Here is a 27,794-nt window from a genome sequence, read left to right as displayed (position 1 = left end):
AATCATGTCTTGAACAGATGTATGTGTATAAAATTATATCAACCTAAGGAACTAGACTGCTGAGCCGGCATTATTAATCTCTAGTACTGTTTCTCATCATTTAAGAAAGATGAGAAACATCTTATTAGGACGAGCTTCAAATGTCAGAAATATCTAGTAAGTAGCCAAGAACCATTATAGGAAGTTTGAACCACATACTTTTTGGTAAGTTTCCAATTATATACAATCCCCCCAGGAGAAAACCTGCAACTCTTTCTTGCCACCTGAGCTGTTTCCTCAAACAGATTCCACAACCACTTGGACATTGTTTGTGTGAAAAAAAAAGTCAGCCATTAATCAACTTCTTTGTGTGACTTTAGCTTTGCTTTGGGGTAATTACTAATATGCCTTTAACATACTGTATGTTACTTTAACAAAATGGGTATTTTCTAACCTCTAAACTCTTTCTACTTGAGTTTTTATAACCAATAAAACCACCTCTTTATTAAAGGGGGGGGGGAGAAAAACCCTATCACACTTGTTAGTATAGGAATATTGAGCTCTACATGCTAAAAATATGCCATACTATAAAAGCAAGCAAAACAAATAAAAAACAAAAACAAATCACCACTGTTGGGATAGCTGGCGGAGTTTGTTCTGTAGTTAGAAGGCATCCTCTAGTTCACAAAGGAAAAAAGAAACCAGCTGTCATCAGGCATGAAACTATCAAGATGAGGATTTTATAGCTATAATGTGTTTTTTACGTGACATCTCAGGCACAAGACATCCTGAGAAATTCTGTTTTTAGGCAATCCATCAGATAAGAGTGGTCACACTGACCTTCCTGATATCTACCAACTAACCATCCCACTACCTGCCCAAATAAATCTCTACACACCAAGCACTACTAAGCAACGGAGCATAAAGATCAATAACACAAAATCCATTCCTTCAAAGAGCTCAGTCCAACACACATGCACAATCCATGTACACAGAATTATTCACAGCACAGTTTGTAAAAGACTAGAAATAAGCTATGTGTTCATCAACAGGAAAATGGTAAACTATATAATATATCCACAAAAGGAAATACACCATTGTAAGAAACTAGAAAGCTCTCCAAAACACAATTTTTTAAACAAACGTATATAAAGCAAGGTGCAGAGTATATCATGTGCTAACTCTTGTGTATGAAAGATGGAAAAACTTAAGTATATTGCCTGTTTTTGCATCAAGAAATACATAAGATACTAATAAAAGTATACCTCTGGGATTACAGAGGAACATGGTAAGAGAAAGACTTTCTACATGTATTTTCACATTGATTTAATTTTTAAGCAATGTGAATATATTCTCAACCAAAAAGTTTAAAACTCAATAGGTTTTATGGAGCAGTGTTTGCCAGAGACTAGGGTGCAACGAAGGTCATGAGAAAATTTGGGGAAGTGATAAGAGTTCTACATGTTGACTGCAGTAGTGGTTACACAAATGGATGTATTTGTCAAAACTCATAGAACTATACCCTAAAAAAGGATGAATTTTACTTTATGTAAATTATTTCTCAAAAACTCTGACCAAAAAAATTCAATAGTTTTAAATGATTTAAAATACAGGGATGCCTGGGTGGCTCAGTCAGTTTGGTATCTGGCTCTTAATTTCGGTTCAGGTCCGTGATCTCAGGGTCGTGAGATTGGGCCCTGTGCCCTGCTCTGCGCTCTGGCCATGGGGTTCTCTCTCTTTCCTTCTCCTTCAGCCACACCCCCCATCCCCGCAATTGTGTGCACTCTCTAAAATAAGTAATTAAATCTTTTTAAAAAGTGATTGAAAATATAAAAGATATCAAAACCCTAAGACACAAGATACTATGAAAAAAAGAATACACAGAACTGAATTTACCAAATGGAACCTACAGGTATGAAAAAATATAGCTAATACGATTTAAACTTAGTGAAAGGTTAAATGTATCCAATCGGATACAGCTGAGAGAACTAGTGATCAGAGGATATATCTGAGAAAATTACACAACACAGTAAAGAATGGAGGTGGAAAACAAGGATATTGAGACACATGAGGATAAAATGAGATGTGCTAACACTCCTCAAAACAGATTTCCCAAGGACAAAAGACAAAAAGAGGTAACATTTGAAAAGATAGCTGAGAGTGCCTCACAACTGACAAAGGAAATGAATTCTTAGACCTAGGAAGTACTCAAAAAAGACAAAAAGAAAAGGAAAAAAAAAATGCCAACAACAACGCAGCAGTGTTTCCAACATGCTGAGACAACAGAACTGGTCAGCCAAAAATTCTATACCCAGCTAAGCCTGCCACGCATGAAAGCTAAACAATTTCTCCAGCCAATGGTAAGAGATTTTCTACTAAAGTATATACTACTAAAGAGAAATTGCATTCAAAAAGCAGTAGTAAGAAGCACTGGTAAGCAAAGAAAGTGAACAGTGATAGTCATAACTGATTTAGGGATATTAAATATAAAATAGAACCAAAAATCAGAAATCACATGTAAGATGTAAGCAGGCACTGGGAATTAGTTCCAACGTCCTTGTACCATGAGGGCAACAGGAAGTGAGATTAACTTTTGAACTTATTAAATAATCATACTAAGATTTCATGATAACTACCAAAGTAACAAATACAAAATAAAACTTCAAAATTTTGCAGAGGAAGAGTAGGGTGGTAAGAATAAAGAAAAAACAGTAATACAAATCAAAGGAGAAAACAAAAACAGAAAAGTAAATTGCAAACTCAAGATAAGATGCTATAAAACATTCAGATATCAAATACAATATATGCATACTACACCCACCTGTTAAAAACCAGAAATTGTCCATTTTTAAAAAACAAAACCCAGCAATATGCCACTTACAAGATACATGCACAAACCTAAAACCTAACAGCTAAAAAAAAGGGAAAAAGGTAAATTCTCAGACCAAAAAAAACACTGTAGTAACACTATCAGTATCAGTCAAAACATACTTTAATGCAAAAACCACGAAAAACATTCTTAGGAATAGAGATATGGTCAGTGCCTAATGATGAGAATTCACTGGGAAAACAAAACCATTATAAACATAACATATGTTCTTGTCTAAAAACATAACCTCAAGATATATAACACAAAAACTGACAGAATGAGAAAGCAGGAGATTTTAACATACTCTTTCAGTAACTGATAAATTAAGTAGATGAAAAATTAGGGAAGATATAGATTTTTTTCACAGTTTTTAGAATTAAATTTATATGGAAAAGTTTAAACATATAGAAAGTAGACAAAATATAAAGAACCCCACAACCCACCACTCGGTTTCAACAATTATCTTGTTGAACCCCATGGCCAATCTTATTACATCTATATCCCATCCATTCCCCCAAATCTGCATTATTTTGAAGGTCTCTACCGACATCATTTCATTCATAAGATACAAAAATATTTTCACAATTATTACCAAGCTTAATCTAACAAACATCTACAGAATACTTCACATATTAGTTGTAATTTTTCAACCACACAAAGAACAGTAAAATAAAAGTGACCAAGTTGTAAAGCCTACCTCAACAATATCATAGACTCAAGACCAGACATGTTCAGTCCTTAAAGCAATGTAATTAGTAATAAAACAATAGCTGTCACTAAAATAATACATAAGGAAAACCACAATAATTTTTCAAGTCTCTAAAGTAGTTATTCTAAATTCTAGTTATGTGTCACTTAAGCAGCTCCTTACAACACATATACCAAGGCCTCATCCCAGACCTAGTGAATGTGTAGCCATCTCTGACATAGGATAGTCATGTGACTATCAACACTGATAGCAACAGTGAATCTATCAATACTGAGTCAACTTGCCCACTGCAGTAAGAAAGTAGACACATCAAAATATTACCAGACTCAAATATACCCCATTTGGAACTTATACAAGTTCCACTGCATATGAGAGACTACCAAAAAGAGTTAGTTTTCCACAATAGTCATAAAACCATATATTCAACAAAGTGCCTAACAAAAAGTGATACAAGTGCCACTGAGCAAATGCAAATGTGTTTTACATCATGGTTTAAATCTCTTCTCAGAATGTTTATACTGGTATGTTTCTCATTTTAAAAATATGCAACTACTTTCAGTTCTGTTAGATCATAGCAGTAATTGCTTCTGTACAGTCCAACTTCACTTAAGACATTCATATAGCTCTTTCACCAAATTACATATTTGCACTGACCTGCTAACAATATGAATCAAAGCAGACCTGGACATTTTCTAGGGAAATACTGAGAGACCTTGGCGAATTCCGAATTTTTAAATGCCATTAAACATGACTGCATTAAAATATAACTGCTTCGGTTTTAATATCTATAAAGTGAGAATAATACATACCTCACAGGATTATATGGATAACCTAAGTTAAATACAAGTAAAGTTCTTCTGAGCTGCACATTAGGGTAATAAGCTAGGTTTACTCACTCACTAATTGATTTGATCCCACTTATGACCAGGCCAAGTCCCTAGAATATTTGTCTCAAAGGTATGCTCTTTGTAGGTCAGGAAATCCTCTTGTTGGAAGCCTCTTGTTAGAAGCATGGCATCTGACAGTACAAGCTCTCTATGGATGCTCTCTCTATGGAGAGACTGGTGTCTGTATATTGGTGAGAAGCAGAGCCGGGACTAGAGCCTGGGCTCCTGTCGATCAGCTCCAGTTTTTATCCATTCTATCACACCAGCTTCCCATCCTTTCTCTAAGGTTTTTTTCACTGGATTGAAAGTGTAAAGTAACATCCCTCTTCCTTATACAATTTATCATTCCTCTTTCCCTCTTTTTTTTTTTAATTTATGATAGTCAGAGAGAGAGAGAGAGAGAGGCAGAGACATAGGCAGAGGGAGAAGCAGGCTCCATGCACCAGGAGCCCGAAGTGGGATTCGATCCCAGGTCTCCAGGATCGCACCCTGGGCCAAAGGCAGGCGCCAAACCGCTGCGCCACCCAGGGATCCCCCTCTTTCTAACTCTTAATAGATATTCTCACCCTTGAAGACATAGAGATGAAAACAGAGTATGTGATGTCTTTTGTCTAAATAGAGGCAAGTCAACAGTTAACTGTTACTTTGGGACATTACCATATGGGCCATATCCTTTTGTCAAAAAAATGATTCAAAGGTATTGCAAGCATCACAACAGTGAAGCTGATATGAGCTTGGAGAGGGAATGAGAAATATGTGGGTAACATTTGGAAAACATATGGTCACATATTCGGAAAACACACCTGCTGTCCTCTCAGCAGCTAAGTCAATGAGCTCTAATCACAGTACATTTAGTGACCCAAATTTCTTTGAAAATTTGCATGTCTTGATAATTAAACCTCTGCTGTAGGATTTATGAAGTCAGGGTTTTGTTCTCTTTTTCATTGTACAAGTAAGATTTAAAATAAGTGAACCTTCATCTTCATCTTAAAGATAAAATCAATTCCAACCATGCTAAGGTTCTTTTAGTTGACTAAAAATAATTATCTAAATATCATATGACAAACTCCCAGCCACATTTAAATAAATATATCTTTTTAAAAATAAAAACAAACTCTACTTCTTAGGTTGGATGGTGGGCACTTGAGACATTTAGCATTTAAAATGTAAAACAGAAAAACACACGCCAGACCCACGTCTATTGACAATACTGTGTCTCCTAATATTAAGTATATGTTAAGGGAGATTCCTGACCATGATGAATTTCAAACATCTTAGCTGGTTTGAGAAAGTATTTTTTGAGCGGTGGCCCCTTACATACATAACAGCTACGCACTCCGTAAGACCAGCCCTGATTTTAAAGCATATCAGATAATTGTTACTTACCCTACTGTCTCTATATATATCGAACACAACTGTAAAGGAGAAAAAATTCAAAGTTAAAAGTGAACTATCATATATATATTATATATCTAAAATGATAAGAAAATAACTGCCGTGGTAATAAAAAGTGACTGATTAAAATAAGGTAAAATTAACATGTAAACTATCAGTAATACCAAATAGTAATACAGAAAAATGCTTAAAATATAGTGGTCAAATCCAGTTTTAAAACTTGCACCACTAGGGTGCCTGGGTGTCTCAGTCAGCTAAGCAACTGCCTTTAGCCCAGGTCATGATCTCCAGCCCCATACCAGGTTCCCTGCTCAACAGGGAGTGTATTTCTCTTTGCCCCTCCTCTCATTTGTGCTCTCTCTCTCAAATAAATAAAATCCTTAAAAAAAAATCTGCACCATCATGAAATAAGATTCATCATGTATTTCATTTGGAAAGTTCATGTACTTCATTTCACTAGATCAATAAAAAATACTCACAGTCTTCATCTAAGAATTTGTACTGTATGTGTTTCTTGAAAAAGTCTTGTATGCATCTGCAAATCTCTTCCTTTTGTTTAGAAATATGATCATAATACTGTGTATAGTCCCTCTGAGAAATACCTGACAAGAAAATATTTTAGATTACACATTACTTTCTTTTCAAAAACACCAAAATGTAATTTCAATGTCGTTTTGAGTGAACCCTTAAAGCAGATCAGAAGACCAATCAGATGAATATTACAAATACATGATTCAGCATTTTTATATACATAATATAAAACTTACCAGTTGTAAAAAGTTATCCATTCATATGGCTAGGTATATCCTAAGTTCCATGTTGTCATGCAGTCTTTAGAAAATAGTTTCTATTTTTATTTAGTGTAATGGAAAGAATTGTCATAAATATGTTTATAATGTAAAAAATAATTTTGAACCCATACACATAGTCAGTGGCTTCTTCTTTGATTTTTTCCAACAAAGTTTCTACAAATTGGTAGATTTCTTTGGGAAACTTAAAGTATTCTATATGTCTTCCAATTCATATCATATTTCATAGAAACAGGCTATTTTTCCTATTCACACATGTTACTCTGCCTTCACAAGCCTGATATTTCAAGCCATAGAAAAGTAAACATTCCTTTCTTTAGAGTAACTTGCTGATTTTATTCCAAATATACTAAAGGGATTATTGTAAAAACTCCCTCAATTTGTTCTAGGCCTTGGAAAAGTTTTCTATTCTGAAAGAAGGGCTTCCACTCAATTTCTTAATCAATGCCAGTATGATTCCCTTCTTTTGCTGTACTTGTATTGCAGTTTCTCCAAGAATATCTAATAATATGATAAACTCAAACACCCCAAGTTTCTTTTAGGTAAGTTAACAGGTGTCAACATCACAATCACTAAGTAGTGCTGATTTGGGGAACCCGGGTGGCTCACAGTAGGTTAAGCATCCAACTCTTCGTTTCAGCTCAGGTCATAATCTCAGGGCTGCGACACTGAGCTGTGTATGGGACTCCACACTGAGCAAGAAGCCTGCTTAAGATACTCTCTCTCGGGACGCGTGGGTGGCTCAATGGTTGAGCCTCTGCCTTCGGGCCCAGGGCGTGATCCTGGAGTCCCGGGACTGAGTCCCACGTTGGGCTGCCTGCCTGGAGCCTGCTTCTCCCTCTGCCTGTGTCTCTGCCTCTCTCTCTCCGTGTTTCTCATAAATAAATAAATAAAATCTTAAAAAAAAAAAAAAGATTCTCTCTCTCTCCCTCTCTAAAAAAGAAAATAATAATAAATAAATAAAAATTTAAACAATAAATTTAAAAATTTTTTTAAATAGTACTGATGTGGTTCTATTCAAATCACACTTTTCTTGGTTGAAGGTTAGTTTTACTGCATGGAAAACATGCAAAGATTAAAAAAAGATTACCTTCAATACTTGAATACATCACAGCTAACTAAACAGTAATCCGAGGAAGAAAATGGGTGGCTTTTAAAGTAATGCACTTATTTTTTCCACATATTTCCTCTTGCTAGAATAATAAACACTGCTCCAATAATAGAAATAAAGATCCCAAAACTTGGCTTTTTATGATGCTTAAAGTAAATAGTATGTTGTTAGTACTCAGGAAAGTTCCAAAGAGAAAGCAGGTAACATGATACATATCCTAAACTGGGAATGGTCAAGACAATCACTTTCATCTCCAGAATCCAGACAGACATGATTAATGGACAAGATTCTTTTCTATGGAAACTGAATATGGCTTCAGAAGCATTGTCAACATAGAATTCCAGAGTCACTACCAACTGGTTAGAGGTAGCATCTGAGATAAAGAGTGATTACCACCCTCACCTAATTACTAGAAATTCACTTCCATCAAAAGCTTGTTGTCTCAGAACATAAAGACTTCTAACTCTGGGAAATGAACTAGGGGTGGTGGAAGGGGAGGAGGGCGGGGGGTGGGGGTGAATGGGTGACGGGCACGGAGGGGGACACTTGACGGGATGAGCACTGGGTGTTATTCTGTATGTTGGTAAATTGAACACCAATAAAAATTAATTTATAAAAAAAAAAAAAAAAAAAAAAAAAGCTTGTTGTCTTGGGGTGCCTGGCTGGCTCAGTTGAAGGAGCATGTGATTTTTGATCTCAGGGTCATGAGTTTGAGCCCCATGTTGGGTGCAGAGATTACTAAAAATAAATAAACTTTAGGGATGCCTGGCTGGCTCAGGTGGTGGAGCATGTGACTCTTGATCTTGGGGTTTTGAATTCAAGCCCCATGTGTAGGGTAGAGTTTACTTAAAAAAAAAAAAAAAAAGGTAAAATAAATAAACTTAAAAAAAAAAAAAAAGCTTTTCTTCTTTTAAAGGGTAAGAAAAACTTACCAATAAGCTTGTTTTCCTTGACAAAACATCGGAACTCAGCCCCAGGAATTAATTCACACCATTTTCGAAGAACAAGCTGTAAAGAGAGGAATAATGTAACACAACCATGTAACAAGGGAATATTCACTGATCTAACAGACAATTTTATGCTAAGCATATATCTTAATAACTGCCATTATCAAATAGTTTGGAAAAGGCAACATACACCATTTTTCTCATGAGATGTGGGGGACAGATTTATTAGTCCAGTCAGTGGGGGAAACGCTGTTAAAATTCTTTACGACAAAATGCATCTTTGTCACTTATCACATTGAGTTCTGACATAATATACAAATCCAAGGACAATAAAGGCAAATCCTGTCATCATTGTGTATAGCTGCCCTGCAATTCGTTACATTCTTCACCCCTCAAGTATATAAAAAAAATAAAAGGATATCCAAGTTATCTACCTTAGCACCACTGGGTAAGGATTACTCTGATAAAATTATTATGATTCATCACTAAAAATCACTATAACTCTCCTGTGATTTTGCCAGTACTTTAAAATAAAGCAAATTCCATCACTGGTCCAAGTCATAAGTGGGTTCTACTACTATAATTAATTATTTATCATGTATAAATACTCTATACTATTGAATTGCTATAATTTTATAAATACTATATAGTTGAGAAATGTATGCTTTTGAGTTTGTTTTAAAATGTTCTCTGGAGAAAACTAGTCATACTCTTTTGAAGTATAACTGTAATAAGTGGTCAATGCCTCCAGCCTTCCTTATGCTGGCATACACCTCTGCCCTTTAAGACCTCAGAGACGGAGCTGGAATTACATAAAGCCCCATTCTTAGAATTCTCTCCAGTGGTCTCAGTATCCTCCCTTCTCATATCCTGTGCTCCCAGTTTCTTGCACCTAATATTCTGTAGTATGCATATACATACCCAGTTGTACTATGATAATTTGATGCAAGTCTCTCTTCCCTCCTAACTGGCAACTGGGCAAGGGCAAGGAACTGGGCCTTATTCATCTTTATGTTCCCAGCACAAGTATGTAACACCTAGCAGGTGCTTAAAAAATGTTACAAAGCAAAACAGTAAAAATATAAGATAAACAGCCACTAAAAATCCTGATATAAAAAAATAGTCCATGAATTAGCAAAATACACACTGTAAGTGAAAAAAAATGGTATGCAAAGTATTTTATGAAGAGAGTGTATATATGCACACACACATACACACTTATCTCAGGAAAGGGAAGCTAAATGTCAAACGCTAATATTGAGGATATATCCAGGTGGTAAGTTCCTCATATTTTCTCATACTTTTAAATTTTTAATAGTAAGTTGCTCTTCTTAAAAAAAATACTGTTAAAATATGCCTAAGATTTTAAAATGCACTGATTTCCTTTTTTTAATGCACTGATTTCAATTTTCATTATTGTGTGCTCTTACTCAAGTTTTATACATGCTATATTTTTTTTTACATGCTGTATTTTTTAAAAAGAAACTATTAAACAAGTAAAAAACTAAAAATTTACACAGTTGTCATCTATTAAAAGCTGATACTGGCAAGTATAATTTTTTAGGGTTACAGTAATTTTTATTTAAGCAACAAAGACATAAGCAATTGTAAACTAACATTAATTTTTTGGGAAAATTTGCATAATCTTTATTAAAATAATGTTTTAAAAAGGTAACACATACATTGTATAGTTGATAAATACATAAGGGTAAAAATGTGAATTGTCCCCTCCACCCCATCCAGTCCCTCTGTCCTCCTCCTCAGAGGTAAACTGTCAATTTCTCATATAGCCTTCCAGAAGTAATCTACAAACATATGAGCATGGAAAATATGTATATATCTTTTTAAATACACAGAAGGAATACACCATATATAGCCCATATATAGCATTCTGCTTGCAACTTTTTTCATTTTAATTATTCTAAGAATATCACTTCCCTGAGCTTTTAAAACTGAGTTTTAAACCCTATGCACTAACATGATGATGGCATATTCCCCAAAAAGCAATAAAGAGCAAACTGCAGGTGAAATGAATCTCAAGGCTAGAAGATGACATCTCAAACAAAGATTATGCCTCAGGGCAAGACTTCGGAAATCATCTTTGTCATTTTGTCTTTTCTAGCACCAAGTGATAAGACACAGCAGGTGTTTAATAGATGTTTGTTCAGTGAGACAATAGATGAGAATATAATATATACATAAAAAAGAATGTTATAAAAGATGTTTAATGATTGGGAAAACGCTCATACTATGCTATTAAGTAAAAAAAACCTTCACAACTGGTACGTAAAAAGCTTCAATTATAATACGTGCTCAAAGATCCAGTTTGGTTGCCTAGTAAATAGTAAATTAACTGTTCTACAAATGTTGTATAATCACAGAAGATCTACCAATATACACTCAACACACTAAAAATTTCTTGGTACAGTGAGTCAGTGGACAAGTTTTAAAAGCATGTCTATGCAAAGGGGACTGGAAGCAAACAATGAATTTTTCTTTTTTAATGAAGAATTTTTTTAAAACGACCATTGGACTAATTCTAACTGACGTTACACATCCAAAAATGCAATTGGTTTGCAATTATGGAGCAGGATGACCACAACTCTTCAACAAACTATGAGCGGTCAAAGTTTTTTTTTTTTTTTTTTTTTTGTTTGTTTATTTATTTATTTATTTATTTATTTATGACAGTCAGAGAGAGAGAGAGAGAGAGAGAGGCAGAGACACAAGCAGGCTCCATGCACCGGGAGCCCGACGTGGGACTCGATCCCGGGTCTCCAGGATCACGCCCTGGGCCAAAGGCAGGCGCCAAACCGCTGCGCCACCCAGGGATCCCGCGGTCAAAGTTTTTAAAAAGTATTACATTTTGACAATCCAAGTGCAAGAAGAACCAGGAATAATGATAAGCAAGAGCCTATCAGAGATGTAGTTGATACCTGGAATCAAGATTTAAAAGAAAAGTATGTTCCAGATTCACTCATAACTGTTGACAAGTACGGAGTTGCATCCAAGAACACTGCCCATTTCAGGGAGGGTTATGTGGCAGGGGAGGAGTATATACCTTCAAACTAGGAAAATATGGAATACAAATTTGGGTTTGCTATGTTTGAATTCTTAGTTATTTCTAAAAATGTTTTCCACAATCCTTTCATTTTAATTTTATGTAATCTGTAAAATGAGTGAACAATGTAAAAAAAATAAAAAGGTCCACCAGGCCTAAATGGTAAAATGGTGATGATTATATTTTTCTTCATCTACTAGGTTAAAGACCTTACCCAGCTTAAGCCAGATGATGAGCATAAAGGTATTTGTTTTATTATAAAATACGTACATTCCATAGTATGTATATAGCGTATATACCTGTGTATATACTTGTACATAAATTTTTCCTAAATTTAAAAATTCAGTGGCTCTAGGTTCCCAGAGAAATTGATCCAAAAAATTTTATTCATTTTGCTTAAAAATAAATAGCAATTTCCAACACATCTTCATTTAGGATTATCAATTTCGAGATTTAAAAAATAAATACTTACCTCATATTCTATACAAGGATCTGGAGAATCATCAGTACAATGAATAAATCTTTAAGAGAAAAAAGGCAATTGAGTAATTTTTTTGGTGCCAGTTTATGTATACACCTTACTTACATCCAATGTGAGCGTAAGGTTTTACTAGAAGAATCCAGGAACAGGAGGCTAATTCAAATCTGATGACCATTTATTAAGCACTATTCAATCTCAGACATTAGCTGAGGCACCCCAAAATAGTATTTCACTAGTCCTCAAAATAACCATACAAACTACTATTATCTCCATTTTTCTGTCAAAAAACAAAGACACTTAGGCCCAAAAATGACAAATTTAGTGAGCGAGCCAGAACTAAAACTCAGACTGTCAAACTATAGATTCCCAATGAAGGCAGGATGGCGCTGCTATTCTATAATTCTCATTGCCTTCTTTATGGCTAAACCAGAAATATACTTTCTCTGTTGACATTACCTCTACCATCTAAAGCCACACAAACTTGGGCAGCCCGGGTGGCTCAGCAGTTGCACTGCCTTCAGCCCAGGGCCTGATCCTGGAGACCCAGGATTGAGTCCTGCGTCAGGCTCCCTGCATGGAGCCTGCTTCTCCCTCTGCCCGTGTCTCTGCCACTCTCTCTCTCTGTGTCTCTCATTAATAAATAAAATTAAAAAAATAATAATAAAGCCACACAAACTTAATCCAATCCTTCCCCTGCATGCCATTTAAAAAAAATTTCACAGAACTAGTCATTCCTTCATTAAGTATACAGCTTCCCCCTCTAAAAATCCTCCATTTCATGAACAATTTTCATATATTTTCTAAATGCTTTTATTAAATGCCTTCCTATGCCAAGGACTAGCCAGGCACCAGGAATGCTAAAATGCACTGAGTCCCCTGTTCTTTAGGAAGTTAATCTGGTGGGGAAAGCCTAACAAGTTAACAAAGAATTTCAAAACACTGAAAGCAAACATAAAAATACTCTGATAGCACAAGGAAAAAAACTGATAAGCTCTCTGTTGTGTGGGAGAAGGGCAAGTGGTAGTCAAGAAAGCTTCATTCAACAGGAAGGGAAGGGTCCATATTTAAGGCAAAGAGAAGCATGAACTAAAGCAGGAAGAGAAATGGGAACTGTCACACAGTATGCAAAGAACTACCACAGATTTGCGCTGACGGAGTGTAGAGCTCAAGGAGAACCGCCAAAAGACAAGGTTAGACCTTGCGCATGGTTGGAGGGGATGTAAACTGGTGCAGCTGCCGTGGAAAACAGTATGTATGGAGGTTCCTCAAAACAGTCAAAGTAGAACTACCATATATATGATCCAGTAATTCCACTACTGGGTATTTACCCAAGGAAAACAAAAACACTAATTCAAAAAGATTTATGCACCCCTACATTCCCTGTTGCATTATTTACAATTGCCAAGAGAAGAAAGCAGCCTAAGTGTCCATTGATAGATGAATGGATAAAGAAGATATGGGGCATGTTAAACATGTTAAACAAAAAGCAGAAACAGATTCATGTTTATAAGAAATAGACTCAGAAATACAGAGAACAAACTGTTGGCTGTCAGAGGGGAGGGGAGAGGGGGGAATGGGCAAAAAGGGTGAGGCGTGGTGGCAGATACAGGTTTCCAGTTATAGAATGAGTAAGTCATGGGGATAAGAGACACAGCATGAGCAATCCAATCAGTAGCACTGGAAGAGTGTTGTACGGGGAGAGATGGCAGCTACACCTGCGGTGAGCATACCATAAAATATAGACTTGTTAAATCACTATGTTTTACACCCAAAATTAATGTAACATTGTGTCAACTATATTCTAGTTTAAAAAAAAAAAAAGATGATGTTGGGAGAGAAATCTTAGCTGAGGAGGAGTATCCAGATTGTGAAGGGTCTTATTTGTCTCTCTAGGGAGGCTATACTTTATTATATAGACAATGGGGAGCTAAAAGTTTCTAAAGATGTGAGGGCTTTAGGATACCACTGTGGCAACGGTACTGGATAGCTTGGGGGGAGGAGTAGCAGGAAGGTGGAGGGACCAGTTAGAAGGCTTGTTCCAATAGCCCTGGGGGAGATGAGGGTCTAGCTGCTGCAGTGGGAGTGGGAGGAGGAGGAAGAAAGGACTATATTTATAAAGATATTCAGGAGGCAAAGCCAATATTGCCTGGTGCCTTGTTGAAAGTGAGGGGTGAGGGAAAATGGAGTAGGGATGACCAAGGTCTCTTTTGATGCCTGGCTGGCTGGTGATGGGAATGCCATTCACTCAGACTGAGAGAAAAGCAAGTGACAGGGGTGAAGTAGAGAAATATGTTTGTATGTGGAGAGTTAGAGACATCCTAGGAGAACTGCACAGAGATGTCTAAGAAGCAACTGGAAATAAGGAAACTCAAAGAGAGGGAGGAGGTGAAGACAATCATCTGGAGGTAATCACATAGGTACTAGAGCTAAAGTCGAGGAAGTAAATAGAAGCAATCACCTTAGGCAGATGACAGAAACTTGGAGAAGACTAACAATTAAAGAGTGAGCAAAACTTGCAGGGGAGAGACATTTTTATTAAAAAGAAAAACCCCACGCAAACAAAACAAAAAATACTTTTAAAGATCTTTTATGCAACTTACAAGTAAAATTGAGTTTGAAAAGCTTTTCAATTCCCCTGAATATTTGATTAGGTTGGAATTCTCTGTAATCATTTGTAATTTGTACTACAAACAATAACAATTCCAATTTATTTGGTTGGCTGAGCTTCTCAGAAAAAAACTTTTATTCCTACTAACAATTAGGCATGGATGGGCAGATATGATCTGAATTACCAAGAAAAGTACACCCAACATGCTTTGTTGAAAAGCAATGGGTTCTCTCTTGTATTAATGAATAGGCACCAATAATCCTATGAGAAAGTCTATTAATATCAATTTTTATCACATGAGGACATCAAGGCTCTGAAAGGTGCGAAATCAAATAAGTGGTAGGAAGGGCACTAAACCTGCAAGGATGGACGTTCAAGAGTGGCTGTCAGGGGCACCTGGAGGCTCAGTCGGTTGTGTCCGACTCTTGATTTCGGTTCTGGTTTGTGAGATCCAGCCCTGAGCTCAGTATGGAGTCAGCTTTTCTCCCTCTCTTTTTCTGTCCCTCCCTGCCCTGCCCACATGCTCTCTCTCTAAAAGAAAAAAAAAAAAAAGCTGCTATTAAAGCTCTCAGATTTTAGCTAAAAAACAAAACACCATAAATACCAGATGCATCTAAAAAAGTAATTGATCATCTTTTTTAATAGTTCCACATAACAAATTTTTTTCATTCTCATTTTTGAAATGTGATTTTAATCATGTGGGTGCCACAGTTTTTATAAATCTGGTAACAGAGAATAGTTATTATTATTATTCTATAAAGAACAAGGTGGATTAAGGTTCTATACCTACCATTTTTAAAATACTACAGGAAACCCAAAGGGCACAATTCTAAAACAAAGATCTTCATTGTTTAATGTTTTTAATGCTTCAATATTCCTACAAATACGGATTTCAGCCCTGGTTAATCCTCATATTGCTACTTTAAAACAGCTTTACCTTTTAATACATATTTGCATTCTCCCAATTTATAATATTATTTTTTAAGGGTTGATTGGTTTAACATTTTAATGTTATTTTAAAAACTTGGTTAGTTTCAGAAAGTAGAAGTGAGAATGTCTGTGGTATGTGAGATTATTGTATAAGGCTTTTTCTTATTAAGATGATTAACCAGATGGTCCAGTACGGTTCCTACGAAAGAACAGTGCAGAGCCAGCTAGTTAAGCCTGAATGTAAAGGTCAGTAACAGCATTTTCAAGAGCTCAGCTGAAATACTGCAAAGAACAGTGTGTGTGAATATTTAGATTTCATTTGCATTCTGGAGGAGGTAGGTTTAAAAAGCAAAAATGAGTAAGATAATTAGGGTACCAACAACACTGGAATTTTTACGATCCTTATATATAAATTAATGGACCTAAAACATGTTCAAAGAGTCCCAATTCTTTTTATGAGTTTAATTAATTACAACACTTCCTTTATGTTATCTTTGAGACTTCTGTTATTTTTAATACATACAGCTCTACTTCCTCCTCTTGTCTGTTGTCTCATCTTGAGGCACAATGTACTGTTTTCTCACAGATTTTCTTATTTCTAGCATGAGAGCCTATTTGGTGCGGCTCATCTTGCTGGGGGCCCCACAGGAGGGCTAGGTTGTGGCATCTTCCCAGAACACTTCATATTTGCATCTCCTAGGTGCCTCAAGGGTAAAAATGACTAGAGGACTGACTTTTACATTAATAGTTTGGGAGATCTCTAATCAGGCAGGTGATTTAAATTCTGTTTTCCAAAGTTCATTATGACATCTAGACCTGACATTTCAACTTTTTAAAATGAAAAACCTAGTGCCCAAGAGGTTTCAGTCCTGCTTCCTTATCTCTGTGCCAACGGATGAATTTTTTTCTTGTTCATCCTTAACTGAAGGTGCAAAACAGTCTCTTCCAAATCCTCACTTTATTTTGGCTTAATGCTTGGCCTCCAGTTCCATAAGGGGATTAAGTTATGTCCCTTAACAGCTCTGATAAGAACCCCTAAAAGGCTTATCTACCTAACTCTGATTTTCTGTCCTCTTTACATTTCTTGCATCTGGAATTTGCCTTTTGTTTCTCATGAATTCAGGTATGCCTTTGAATTTTTGTGTTCTAGTTTATTTTTTGCCCAGCATCTCTAGATAAGTTGTAACAAAAGATTTTTCAAGTTATCTTAGCCTGCTACTTAGCTAAAACCAGAAATTAATGATCAGTTTCTTACAGTTCTTTTATAATTACAAATAAGAACGTTTTGAATCTCACTCGAAGATCTCTGCCAACCTGAACAGTCTGGCTATAATTAGTACTTACCATTTTCATGTACACCTATGAGCATATTGTGTGGGTGTATGTGTGTTTAAATCCCACTCCTGGGCAGCCCAGGTGGCTCAGCGGTTTAGCGCCGCCTTCAGCCCAGGGTGTGATCCTGGAGACCCGGGATCGAGTCCCACATAGAGCTCCCTGCATGGAGCCTTGCTTCTCCCTCTGCCTGTGTCTGTTCCTCTCTCTCTCTCTCTCTCTGTCTTTCATGAATAAATAAATAAAATATTTAAAAAAATTTTTAAATAAATAAATCCCACTCCTAAATTTTTTTTCCTAGATAAGTATTTTATTTTAACTCAGAAGATTTCCTTGAAATTTTCAACAAGGTAAAAAAAAAAGTAGTATTAAATCAAAGTCACTCTATAATCTGGATAGAAAGGAGGCTCCTATATTGAATTTTAACTATAGTTCCTCTAGCTAGCCATTAAAACTCCAAAATAAACACAAATGTTATTAAATGATGAATGTTATGTTATCTACAATGAGAATTACAAACTAAAAAAAATTCTCAGATACAACAGCAAAGATTTTATTTTGGAAAAAAACCAACAAAACCCAAAAGTCTATTCTGATGAAAGCTACTATGAAATTATGCCAGTGTATTTCTAAAATATTTTGAAACTAGCCAGTTAATAGGAATTTTTGAGAATAAAGTTCTAGATCCAAATTTTAAAAAAGAAAAGAAAGGGGGGGAGGTTCTAGCCCAAAATGGCAAGGACTGTGCTCCACCAGCCCTGATGATGGGCAGGCAGGAGAGCCATCTTTTTTCTTTCATTTCTACTCAAGCTACTGCCCAAATCATTACCTCAACTTCAACAAGATTGCATTTCCTGTCAGCCACGAGGTCTCAGCATAAATAGACCTATTTATTATGTCCTAAACATGTCTTAAGATTGACATACTTTTTTCTGTGAACTTCATAGCTGTGCTCAACAAGTTTTTATCATGCTGTTCCAAATATTTCACACATCAAAAGAGAACAAATGTAATGCATTCAATGAGAAGGATGTGGGTGTGTGGAGCCGAGGGAACTCAGAAAAAGATGGATGTACTCCAACAGGCAAATGAAACAGAATGCATCCCATGCTTTGTTACGAGGAAAACAGGAGACGACCAGGAAAGGATACGTGTGCCTGCACTGTGCTGGGCTGTGCTACGATTAGGAAATATACTGTACAAGAAAGAGCTAGATGGAGATGAAAACAGAGAACCACGTTAGTGGAAAACATTTGAGTTGAAGATGAATCATATGTGTTGGCAGTAAGGGGTGAGATTCTGGCACTGGAGGTACAGATTTGCAATATTACCTATTCAAGTGGTAGGAGTTGGGTCTCTAATGCGGGCCAGTCACATGACAGGAGTGGGGGAAGGAGAATCACACTATCAGTATACTTTGAGGATAGTGTCTACGTGGATTTATTTACTCTAGGCAACTTAGGTATGACCTAAGTCCATTGGCTGAGGTCACAATGTACTTTCTCACAAGTAGGGAGAAAACACCTTCATTAAAGCTTTCTGAAGTGGCAGTAAACACAATCACTAATGCTTTAAAGTGGCACACCACCCTAGATATTTACTAGGGCACAATTCTCATTGGTAAGCTTTTTTTAAAAGTTGGAAGGCTACATTATACCTCACAGTAAACACTTGCTAAGTGCAAGAAAAAGTGTGAATCATGGGCAGGAAAAAAAATGCAGAGCCATGGAACATTAAGCATCAAAGTCCTGGTGGTGTAGATTGTTGCTCATGAAAACAACAAGAGAAAAGTTAAGAGTATTGGTGCACAGATTCCATTCCAGATTTCACTGGTGGTGGAAAACAAAAGATAAAAGTAAAATGATACTGAACTAAGGATCATTGGGTATGTTCATTTGAATTTTCATAGAATTCTTTTTCAAAAATATGCTATTTAAAATTAAAACAATCTACAGCAGAAAAAAGTGTCATCTCATTAAACAGGCCTTAAAAATCACAAGGTAGGGGCCCCTGGGTGACTCAACAGTTGAGCACCTGCCTTTGGCTCAGGGCATGATCCCAGAGTCCGGGATTGAGTCCCTCCATTGAGCTCCTTGAGAGGAGCCTGCAACTCCCTCGCCCTATGTCTTTGCCTCTCTGTGTCTCTCATGAATAAATAAGTAAAATCTTAAAAAAAAAAAAAATTGCAAAGTACAGGTTCTACAGGTCCAACTTACATGCAAAATTTTACTCCTCATACTACTTGCTGAGTTTTAAGATTAATAACCAGTTTTGTGATAATCTTAAGAATGCATACAATCCATCAGGCATAGTTAAGTTAAATTACTAAGCCAAGTGAAATCTCCTGAGCTTTGGTCAAATCTATCTTGTGGGTGACAAATCTCTGAGAAACATTTAATGGATTCATTTTTTCACTCGCTCAGCCCTTTCTTCTAAATGCCAACTGAATACCGGATATTATTTTCTGGCCATGGCCCACCGAAGTGACACTTAATCAATAAAATAATTATTGAAAGCAGCCTTGAGACTCAACAAGTCTAACCACATAAAATGTTTATATCTGGGCAAATAGTTTGCTCAGTGGGTACTGTGCACACAGGTTGTGTAAAGTTTGTCACACTTCTACTTTTTAAAGCTTCCTGTGTACAGAACAGGAAAAATAAGAGTACTTAATATTTTGTATCAGATTACAAATGTGGCAGACAGTACTGCTTGTCTCTCTCCAGCTAGTCCCAACCTTCATCCTTGCTAATAGAACTGTGACTGTTGGAGCAGGAAGCACTTGTGTTCTGCAGTACCTTCCAGAATCCCAGGGATGCATGTGTTGCTTAATCTACTGCCGTACCCGAGGTGTGGGCCTATACGAGCATCATCAGGATAACCAGGAACTTCTTAGAAATTACATTCTTGGGCCCCACTCCCAGCCTACTGAACCAGAAGCTCGGGGAGAGGACCAGCAATCTGTGTTTCATCAAACCCATCAGATGGTCTTGATGTGTGCTAATGTCTGACAGCTCTGGTCTAAACCAGTCACAGCATTTCTGTTCCCTTTGCCAACTGCTGGATTAGGCTGGGTCACTGTGACCAATGAGCCTGACAGGAAATTTCTTGGGAAGCTTCCAAAATGTCTTACTTGCTCACATACAGAGAGGAGTGAGAGGAAACACACCACCCCTTCTATTTTTGGTTCAGATACTGTCATGTCTTCCTGTGATGCCCAGAACTGTAGCACCAATCTTGTAACCAGTAGGTGATAATCCCAAATACCATGCCAGTATGCCAAGCATGAGAGTGGGGGCGAAAGACTGGAAGAGCCTGGCTCCCCAGAGACCTTGATGTACGGCTCCATTAACTCTAGAAAGACCCATGCTCCAGAGTCCTTGTTAAATAGTATATTTTTAAAAACTCTGCATGTGTAAACTACTTTTAGTTGGCCTTCTGTTAGCTTGCAATCCTGACTGGAATATCTTTCTTTTTTTGAGACAAGCCCCAAAATAGTATAAACAACATAATGTCACTTTCATAATATTATATAATCTTATACATATGAAGATAATTATATAATACTCCATAATATCTTATTAGAGCCTACATTTATATTTATAGGTTTATTTATATTTTTATTATACAATAAATTCTTATAAAATTAAATTTATTATAATATTCTGTTGTATTTTAATTTGAAGCATTTTTAAAGGAAGAATTTATGACTTTACTAAGTGGAAATACAGAAACCATTTAAAATGGTGTTACTGAAATTATATTCTGGTTTTGGTTCTACTAACTAGCTTGTGGGAACAAATGACTAAATAGGCCTCAATTTTCTAGCTGACAGAAGAAAAGAGATTAAGTCACTGACACAATGCTGTCTAATTTAAAGAATTACACTCTGAATTTGTTCTTTAGGGAGTTCTGAACAGCCTATATGACAAAAGTTCATCTTCTGCTAAAGATTCTAGCAATACAGATTTTTATGGTGACAAGACTTACTGCTATGCAGCCTCCTACTGACAAATACTCCAGAAGAGGGTAACTAATTAGAGCCACCCAGCTGAAAGGCTGCAAGCTTGGTGCTTGGAGTTTGTTCCTGCCAACTCCCAATTATTTAGACTAGGTGAAGGATGGTATTCTGTGGGTAAACACTCTTAATCCAAGGCCTCAAATTCACTTGCCAACTTACCTTCCCTTCCATTAAAAGGTCAAAGAGCACAGAAAGCCAAACAACTGACTGGTATTTTTACTTTCTACTGGAGTCTCGATAGATTCACTCATGACAAAGAGGGGGAGTCAGGCTAAGGAGCAGCTGTGATTCACCAAGCCACAAAGGTGATTTAAAAAACCATCAGTCATAGAGAATTAAAAGCAACTTACCATTATCTTTGGAAAGGAAAAGATGTCCTCATACCCTCACTGCAACTATTATGTAACATACATGAGAACCCCTATCTGATGAAGGAACAGGTACAGAGCATTTTTAATGTAATGTATTTTAAGGACTCTTTACTCAAAAGCGCGAGATGTCTAAAAGCTTTATAATGGACAAAGATGATAGCTACGACTTCCTCAAGCCAGAGGGCCTCTCTGAGAATGGAAATGCCAGGGCTACTGGCAAGGGCCACTAAACACCTAGTAACATCTGTGCCAACGTGACCATAAAGGGTGGACAATGAAATAACGAAACCATATAAAGCTTTTCTCAGTAAATGAACTAGAAAGAGCAGTACAGGTAAACTCCTTCTATAATAAACTTACGATACAACAAGCCTCCTTTCTGATCACTGAACTTTATTCCCTTCATCACCATCATACTGAAATTAGCACCCCAGCCGCACTCAGAGGCAAAAAGACAAAGCACACAGCTGACATGCAGTGAGTTTATGGTTTGGTGCCAGGTTCCTTCTCAAGAAAAAATCTGAGGCTGAAATGGGGTGAATGGGCAAGGCAGACTATACGGACGAGTGGTAAAGAAGTGGCATGTGTACACAGCGTTTGTACCCCATTCACCTGCTTGGTTGCTGGGTTTTGTGATATGCTTTATTCTGTTAGAGGTCAGTTTAAGTATTAGTTTAAATTCAGTACTGGTTTGTTTACAATGGGTAGGATGAGAAATCTGGAAGAATATCTGTTCAATGACAGAGCAAGAGAGTACAAAGAGCTCAGCAGCAGGTCAACAGTGCAGGTATGTTTCCTGCCTACGACAAAGACAGCACAGAGTCAAGTTCTTTAGCCAAAGAGAAACTGGCATAGAAAGGAAAATAGCAATTCCCCTTCTAGAAATTTATTCTAGAAAAAAATTAGGAACATGTACAAAAATTTAGCTTAGGGATATTCACTGCGGAACTATACAAAAACAGAAGGCTGATCAAACAAATCATGTTGGAGCTATCCAGTGGAACAACATTAAGGTAATTTTAAAAAATGATGCATGCAAGTATTTAATGACACATAAAGATGTTGGCTATATACTGCAGGCTACTAAGCAATATGAACTAAATGATCCCATTTTTCTCTTAAAAGATCAGAATATGGTTAGAAAAAAAAAGAATATGGTTATAGACAGGTATATCTATATTATACGTACACACAGAAAGAATTCTGGCATAAAACCAACTTTGGCAAGATCATGGGTGCTTCTACATTTCCTGTTCTGGTTTAGCTCGAATCCTTAATTTTATTTTTCTATGATAAGCCTATGTTGATTTTATAATGAGAAAAAAAATTACCAAAATATTTAATGGGCAGATACAAAGAAAGCCCTTGATATTTATAAATATTCACCGTAGAACAATGACTATCAAAGGAAAAGAAAGGTTGGCTTTAATAGATTTTGTTATATGGAACTGTTTTTTTTTTTAAAGATTTATTTATTTGAGAGAGAGACAGAGAGCACCAGCAGGGGGAGGGGCAGTGGGAGAGGGAGAAGCAGACTCCTCACTGAGCAAAGAGCCTGACAGGGAACTCGATCCCAGGACTCTAAGATCATGACTTGAGCCAAAGGCAGATGCTTCACCGACTGAGCCACCCAGGTACCCAGGAACTGCTGTTTTTAACAGTACTGGAAGTAATGGGATTTCGCCTTCAGCAAAACTCTCCTAAGTACAAAAGCTACTGATGGGAGATCAAGAGGCATATACTTACGGCTGAGTGAAGTCACGAGTGATGAAATCAGAACTCTTGAACAACAGAAAGATGTCGCTGAGGGTTTTACATTTCAAAGAACTGTTCATTGCTATCCAGTATGCATCCTAAATAATAATAATAAAGCATATGCTACTTAGTATATACTCCAACTCAGTTGCTATGAATGAGGTTCAGGCCTACACAAAGTTGATAATGCACATCACATTTAAAGGAAAAGTTCAGGGAGGACTTTTAGCTATACTGTCCAATGTCAAACTACACTTCTGAATGACCAAGAGCAGGGCCACTGCGTGTTGTATGCTGGGTTCCAAACATTGAGCTGTTAAGGTCCTCACCTTCCTGCTTAGGCCAAGCACTTTCCTGTGTTTGTTTTACTGATGGTGAAAGAGGGGTGAAGGAGTATCAGAAGTGCTGACACTTCAGCTTAAAGATCAAGGTGTAAAGAGCGAGCCTGACCAGCTAAGAAAAAAGGAGATCATTTCTCTCTTCTTGCTTCTGGGCAGTGACAGTGGGAACACCTCAAGTGTAAGGGCTGGAGCAGTTTAGACCCATTCCTATCAAATCTGAGAGAGGAAAGGAGATACTCTGCACCTTCACAGTTTTAAATGGTGGATATCTCATACATATGAATCAAGAAAAGGTAAGCACAGCAGGCATGTTAGGCACAAAGCTTAGCAAAACATGCCTAAAAATGATAGAATAAGTCATTTACTAAACATACTTCTCCCATATATCAGACACAGGGCAATAATCTAATTTTTTGGCAATAATCTAATTTTGAGAAAACTAATGATTGCAAAAAAACTAATTATCTACACGTGAAAGAAAGCAGTGGCACAGGTAGGCACACAAAAAATAAAATATGAATGAACAAGTGAATAAGTTCAAATCACAAATAATCGACCCATCTTAAGTGGAAAGCCTCAGCCCTGTTCAGCAATACCGAATGATTCAAATTACTGCTCATATACAAAGTAAAAATGAGTCTCAATAACTTTTTAATAACAGCTTTTTTATAATTTCTCCCAATGAAAAAGACAATGAACTTCTGGCTGAGAATGGCACGATGACCAGAGATTTACCTTCACTGAAACAAAAGTATATACAGAGAAAACCATGAATTCCGGGGAAAAAAGAAGGTTGAACAGGAACATGAAGTCACCCTGTACTATATCTATCAGATGTCCACACAGTGTCCGCATTACCATAATATCAGAAACACTGCATCCTGACCTAATCAAGACACGATAGTACTCCAATGAGGAGAGTAGAACATAAAGCAGCGGGAATGGGAGAGGAGAGTGAGGAACGTTGTCATTCCTGAGTGGGCAGCAATAATGAATATCTATAGCTAATGAATAAAGTAGTAAAGTAAAATAATAAAAGAATGCACTGAAATAGGGAATGCAGTTGTCTCTGAGGAGTGAGAAATGGTGAAGCAAAGCAAATGTCTGGACCTGCTGGTATGGGGAGCAAGCGTCCAGATCTTTTAAAAATTTAAATTATGTACATGTGTAACTAATTGTAATCAGTAAAAATAAAGGGTAGGTTAGGTACAATTTGTCATTCATTTTAGAATAAGAAAAGAAAGGCACATGGGCTAATTTTTGAAAATGCAAATAAATCTTTGATTCCTTAAATGAGCTTTGCTGCCCTAGTTGTTTTCTATTGGATTAGAAAAAAAAGAGTGAATTTTTCTATAGACCTTGACGTAAAAAAAAAAAAAAAACTTTTAATAATAAAACACAATTTAAGAAAACGTCAGTTGATTTCCCAAATGGCTCTATTTCTAGGTCCTATGACATTTAAATTTTCATTATTTTTCAACAGAGAAAAATTTCTCTGTTACACTGAACAGGTAAAGTTTTGAAAGGGCAGAGAATGGCCTTCCTCAGATTCTAGCATGATCAGCAACACAAGAGGTTGCAACTGTCTTCTGACAAAATATATAGTATTTTATAGACCCGGGAAAGTGCAAAATCAGGAAAGTAGGAGGCGGGAAATAAAAATAAATTCCACAGTATTTTCCCTAGAATTAGGAATAAAATTAGACCCTCTGTGAGGATATAAAAAGAAATGAGTAGCAAAACAAAGAATATTCAAACAGTGAGAGATTTACTGATGTGTTCCTACCCTTGGGGCGCTCCAGTTAAGCTTAGGAAATACACTGCCCCCCAGGGAATTGATAGCTTCTTGGACTTTCGTGGTGAACTCAGGAAATTCTGGTGCCTACAGAGAGAAAAAAGAAATCATTTGGGCAGGTTGATAATATCACAATATATATAGAAAACAAGATCAAAATCTCAAGGTTAAACAATTAAACATGTTAAAAATAAGTTAGATACAAATTACTATCAAAATTTCTGAACTGAGCTAAATAAAATCAATGATAAAATATTTACCAGAAAGGTAAAAAAAAAAAAAAAAGTGCCCAAATGATACTTTACAAAACAATCAAAACCCACAAAGCTGGGGGCAGCCCGGGTGGCTCAGCAGTTTAGCAACGCCTTCGGCCCAGGGCGTGATCCTGGAGACCCAGGATCAAGTCCCACGTCGGGCTCCCTACATGGAGCCTGCTTCTCCCTCTGCCTGTGTCTCTGCCTCTCTCTCTCTCTCTGTCTCTCTGTCTCTCATGAATAAATAAATAAAATTTAAAAAAAAAGAAAAAAAACCCCAAAAAGCTAAAAAGACAGATATCACGAGGCATCTGGAGATGTGAGAAAGGACTGGATGATTCTCTTAACATGTACAGTTATTAAGTGAAGAGACAGATGGAATGTCACCTGTATACATACTCCAATGCGCCGAAAGAACACCTCATATTTAAAGGGCCAGAAGGCTTTCCATGTAGAGGAAAAGACTTTTGGACATAACCCCAAAAGCCTTCATGAGAATGAGAAATAAATGATGTGCTTAACTGTATTTAAACACTGCTATTTCCAGACAAGTTTTAATATAAATAAAACTCAAAAATAGGACCATGGTGAAGTTCAAATGTTCTTTCCTTTTTGGTTGATTTTTAATGCAGTTTACATAAGCAAGTAACCAAAACGTCCTAAGTGTCATTTCAACCAGGAAATAAAGAGAAATAGTGTGAAGAAACACTCTTCCGTGAGCCTTATGTCACTAGCTAAGAAGCACATGAAATTAACAGAGAAAAGAGGACTGAGAGACCAGAAGTGGAGCGGCAGGGGACAGAATAGAAAAATACTACCAGGGCGCTACAGTCATGTTATCCCTTTATATTTGCCGCCCCCTACTGGGCAACTGTAAATTCTGAAAAGGTCCAGTAATGACAAGTTCTTCCGTGGGGTCAAAAAAGTTAAGACTAGGTCTAGAATAAGCTAAACCACACCTTACAAAAATAAATCAAATGGCTTCTGTTGATCCCCTACAGTCTAATTCAGTCATGACAAAGAGAAAACTGTGCTCAGAGTCTGGGAAACAGAGGTGCCTAGGTGTCTGCCTTCAGCTCAGGCCATGACCCTTTGTTCCTGGGATCGAGTCCTGCATTGGGCTCCCTGTTCGTGGGGAGCCTTCCTCTGCCTCTCCTCCCGCTTGGTGTTCTCTCTCAAATAAATAAATAAAATCTTTAAAAAAGAGTCTGAGAAAGAGACCAAAAAAATGTCAGTTAAAAAAAAAAAAAAAGGTGACCTATCCCCAAACTAGAAACCAGCTTTTAGCAGTAGCCTAGTGAGTAAAGAAGGAAGAGATCAGGGCAGGCTGGACCCCCTTCCTTTCTGTGATCTCTAGACAGGTTGGCAGCATCCTTAGTATCTGCCATCATATCCATCTTCCAAAGGACATCTTCATCTTCGACACAGGAAATCAAACAGCAGCCAGAGAGGCTTTCAAAATGATTAACAGCCTGAGTCCTTTATTTACTATTTGCCCCTCCCCATGAGAAGAAGTTATGATCTATGTTAAGCCAATAAATTCCTTATGATCTGCTAAAGTTGCTGATGTGGCCTGCCTAGGGTTCTATCCATTAAAACACTTATCTAAAATCAGTATTAGCAATATTTTCAATGAACGGTGTAGTTACAATTTAGTACAGAGTGTAGTTATGAATAGACTGTTTCTTCACACTATTTCTCTTTATTTCCTGGTTGAAATGACACTTAGGACGTTTTGGTTACTTGCTTATGTAAACTGCATTAAAAATCAACCAAAAAGGAAAGAACATTTGAACTTCACCATGGTCCTATTTTTGAGTTCCGTTTATATTAAAACTTGTCTGGAAATAGCAGTGTTTAAATACATTGTAGTTACAATGGTGTAGTTACATATTTTACAATATGAAGGGATTCAATCTTCAAAGAAAAAACAATTTTATTTTTCCTAACCCATAAAACTTCACCTTGATTTATATTTATGTATCATATTTCGAGAGGTAACAATCCTCAAGTTATTCAATGTCAGGAAATCATGCTATAAGAATCCTCAAACAAACTTAAATTATAAAAATTTACATATTGTGGAGAAAAATGTGTGATTCAGTAGGAGACTATGTATTATCTACCTACAGCACACCC

At 36.7% G+C, this 27,794-nt stretch overlaps 1 protein-coding gene across 1 annotated transcript in view; it reads right to left on the bottom strand.

Moving 5' to 3' along the window:
* Window positions 1-27,794, bottom strand: part of CDC123 (cell division cycle 123) — a 54,170-nt gene that overhangs the window by 5,072 nt on the left and 21,304 nt on the right. Inside the window, exons 5-10 of the mRNA XM_055332175.1 lie at window positions 25,393-25,488; window positions 23,257-23,363; window positions 12,240-12,288; window positions 8,692-8,767; window positions 6,319-6,441; window positions 5,831-5,859 (exon numbers count right to left, since the gene is read on the bottom strand). Coding sequence (XP_055188150.1) covers window positions 5,831-5,859; window positions 6,319-6,441; window positions 8,692-8,767; window positions 12,240-12,288; window positions 23,257-23,363; window positions 25,393-25,488 — 480 coding nt within the window. The remainder of the gene's footprint in view (window positions 1-5,830; window positions 5,860-6,318; window positions 6,442-8,691; window positions 8,768-12,239; window positions 12,289-23,256; window positions 23,364-25,392; window positions 25,489-27,794) is intronic.

The sequence above is a fragment of the Nyctereutes procyonoides genome, unplaced genomic scaffold (genome assembly GCF_905146905.1).
Source record: "Nyctereutes procyonoides isolate TBG_1078 unplaced genomic scaffold, NYPRO_anot_genome, whole genome shotgun sequence".
NCBI classification, from domain to species: Eukaryota; Metazoa; Chordata; class Mammalia; order Carnivora; family Canidae; genus Nyctereutes; species Nyctereutes procyonoides.
This window is presented reverse-complemented; position numbering and strand designations above follow the sequence as displayed.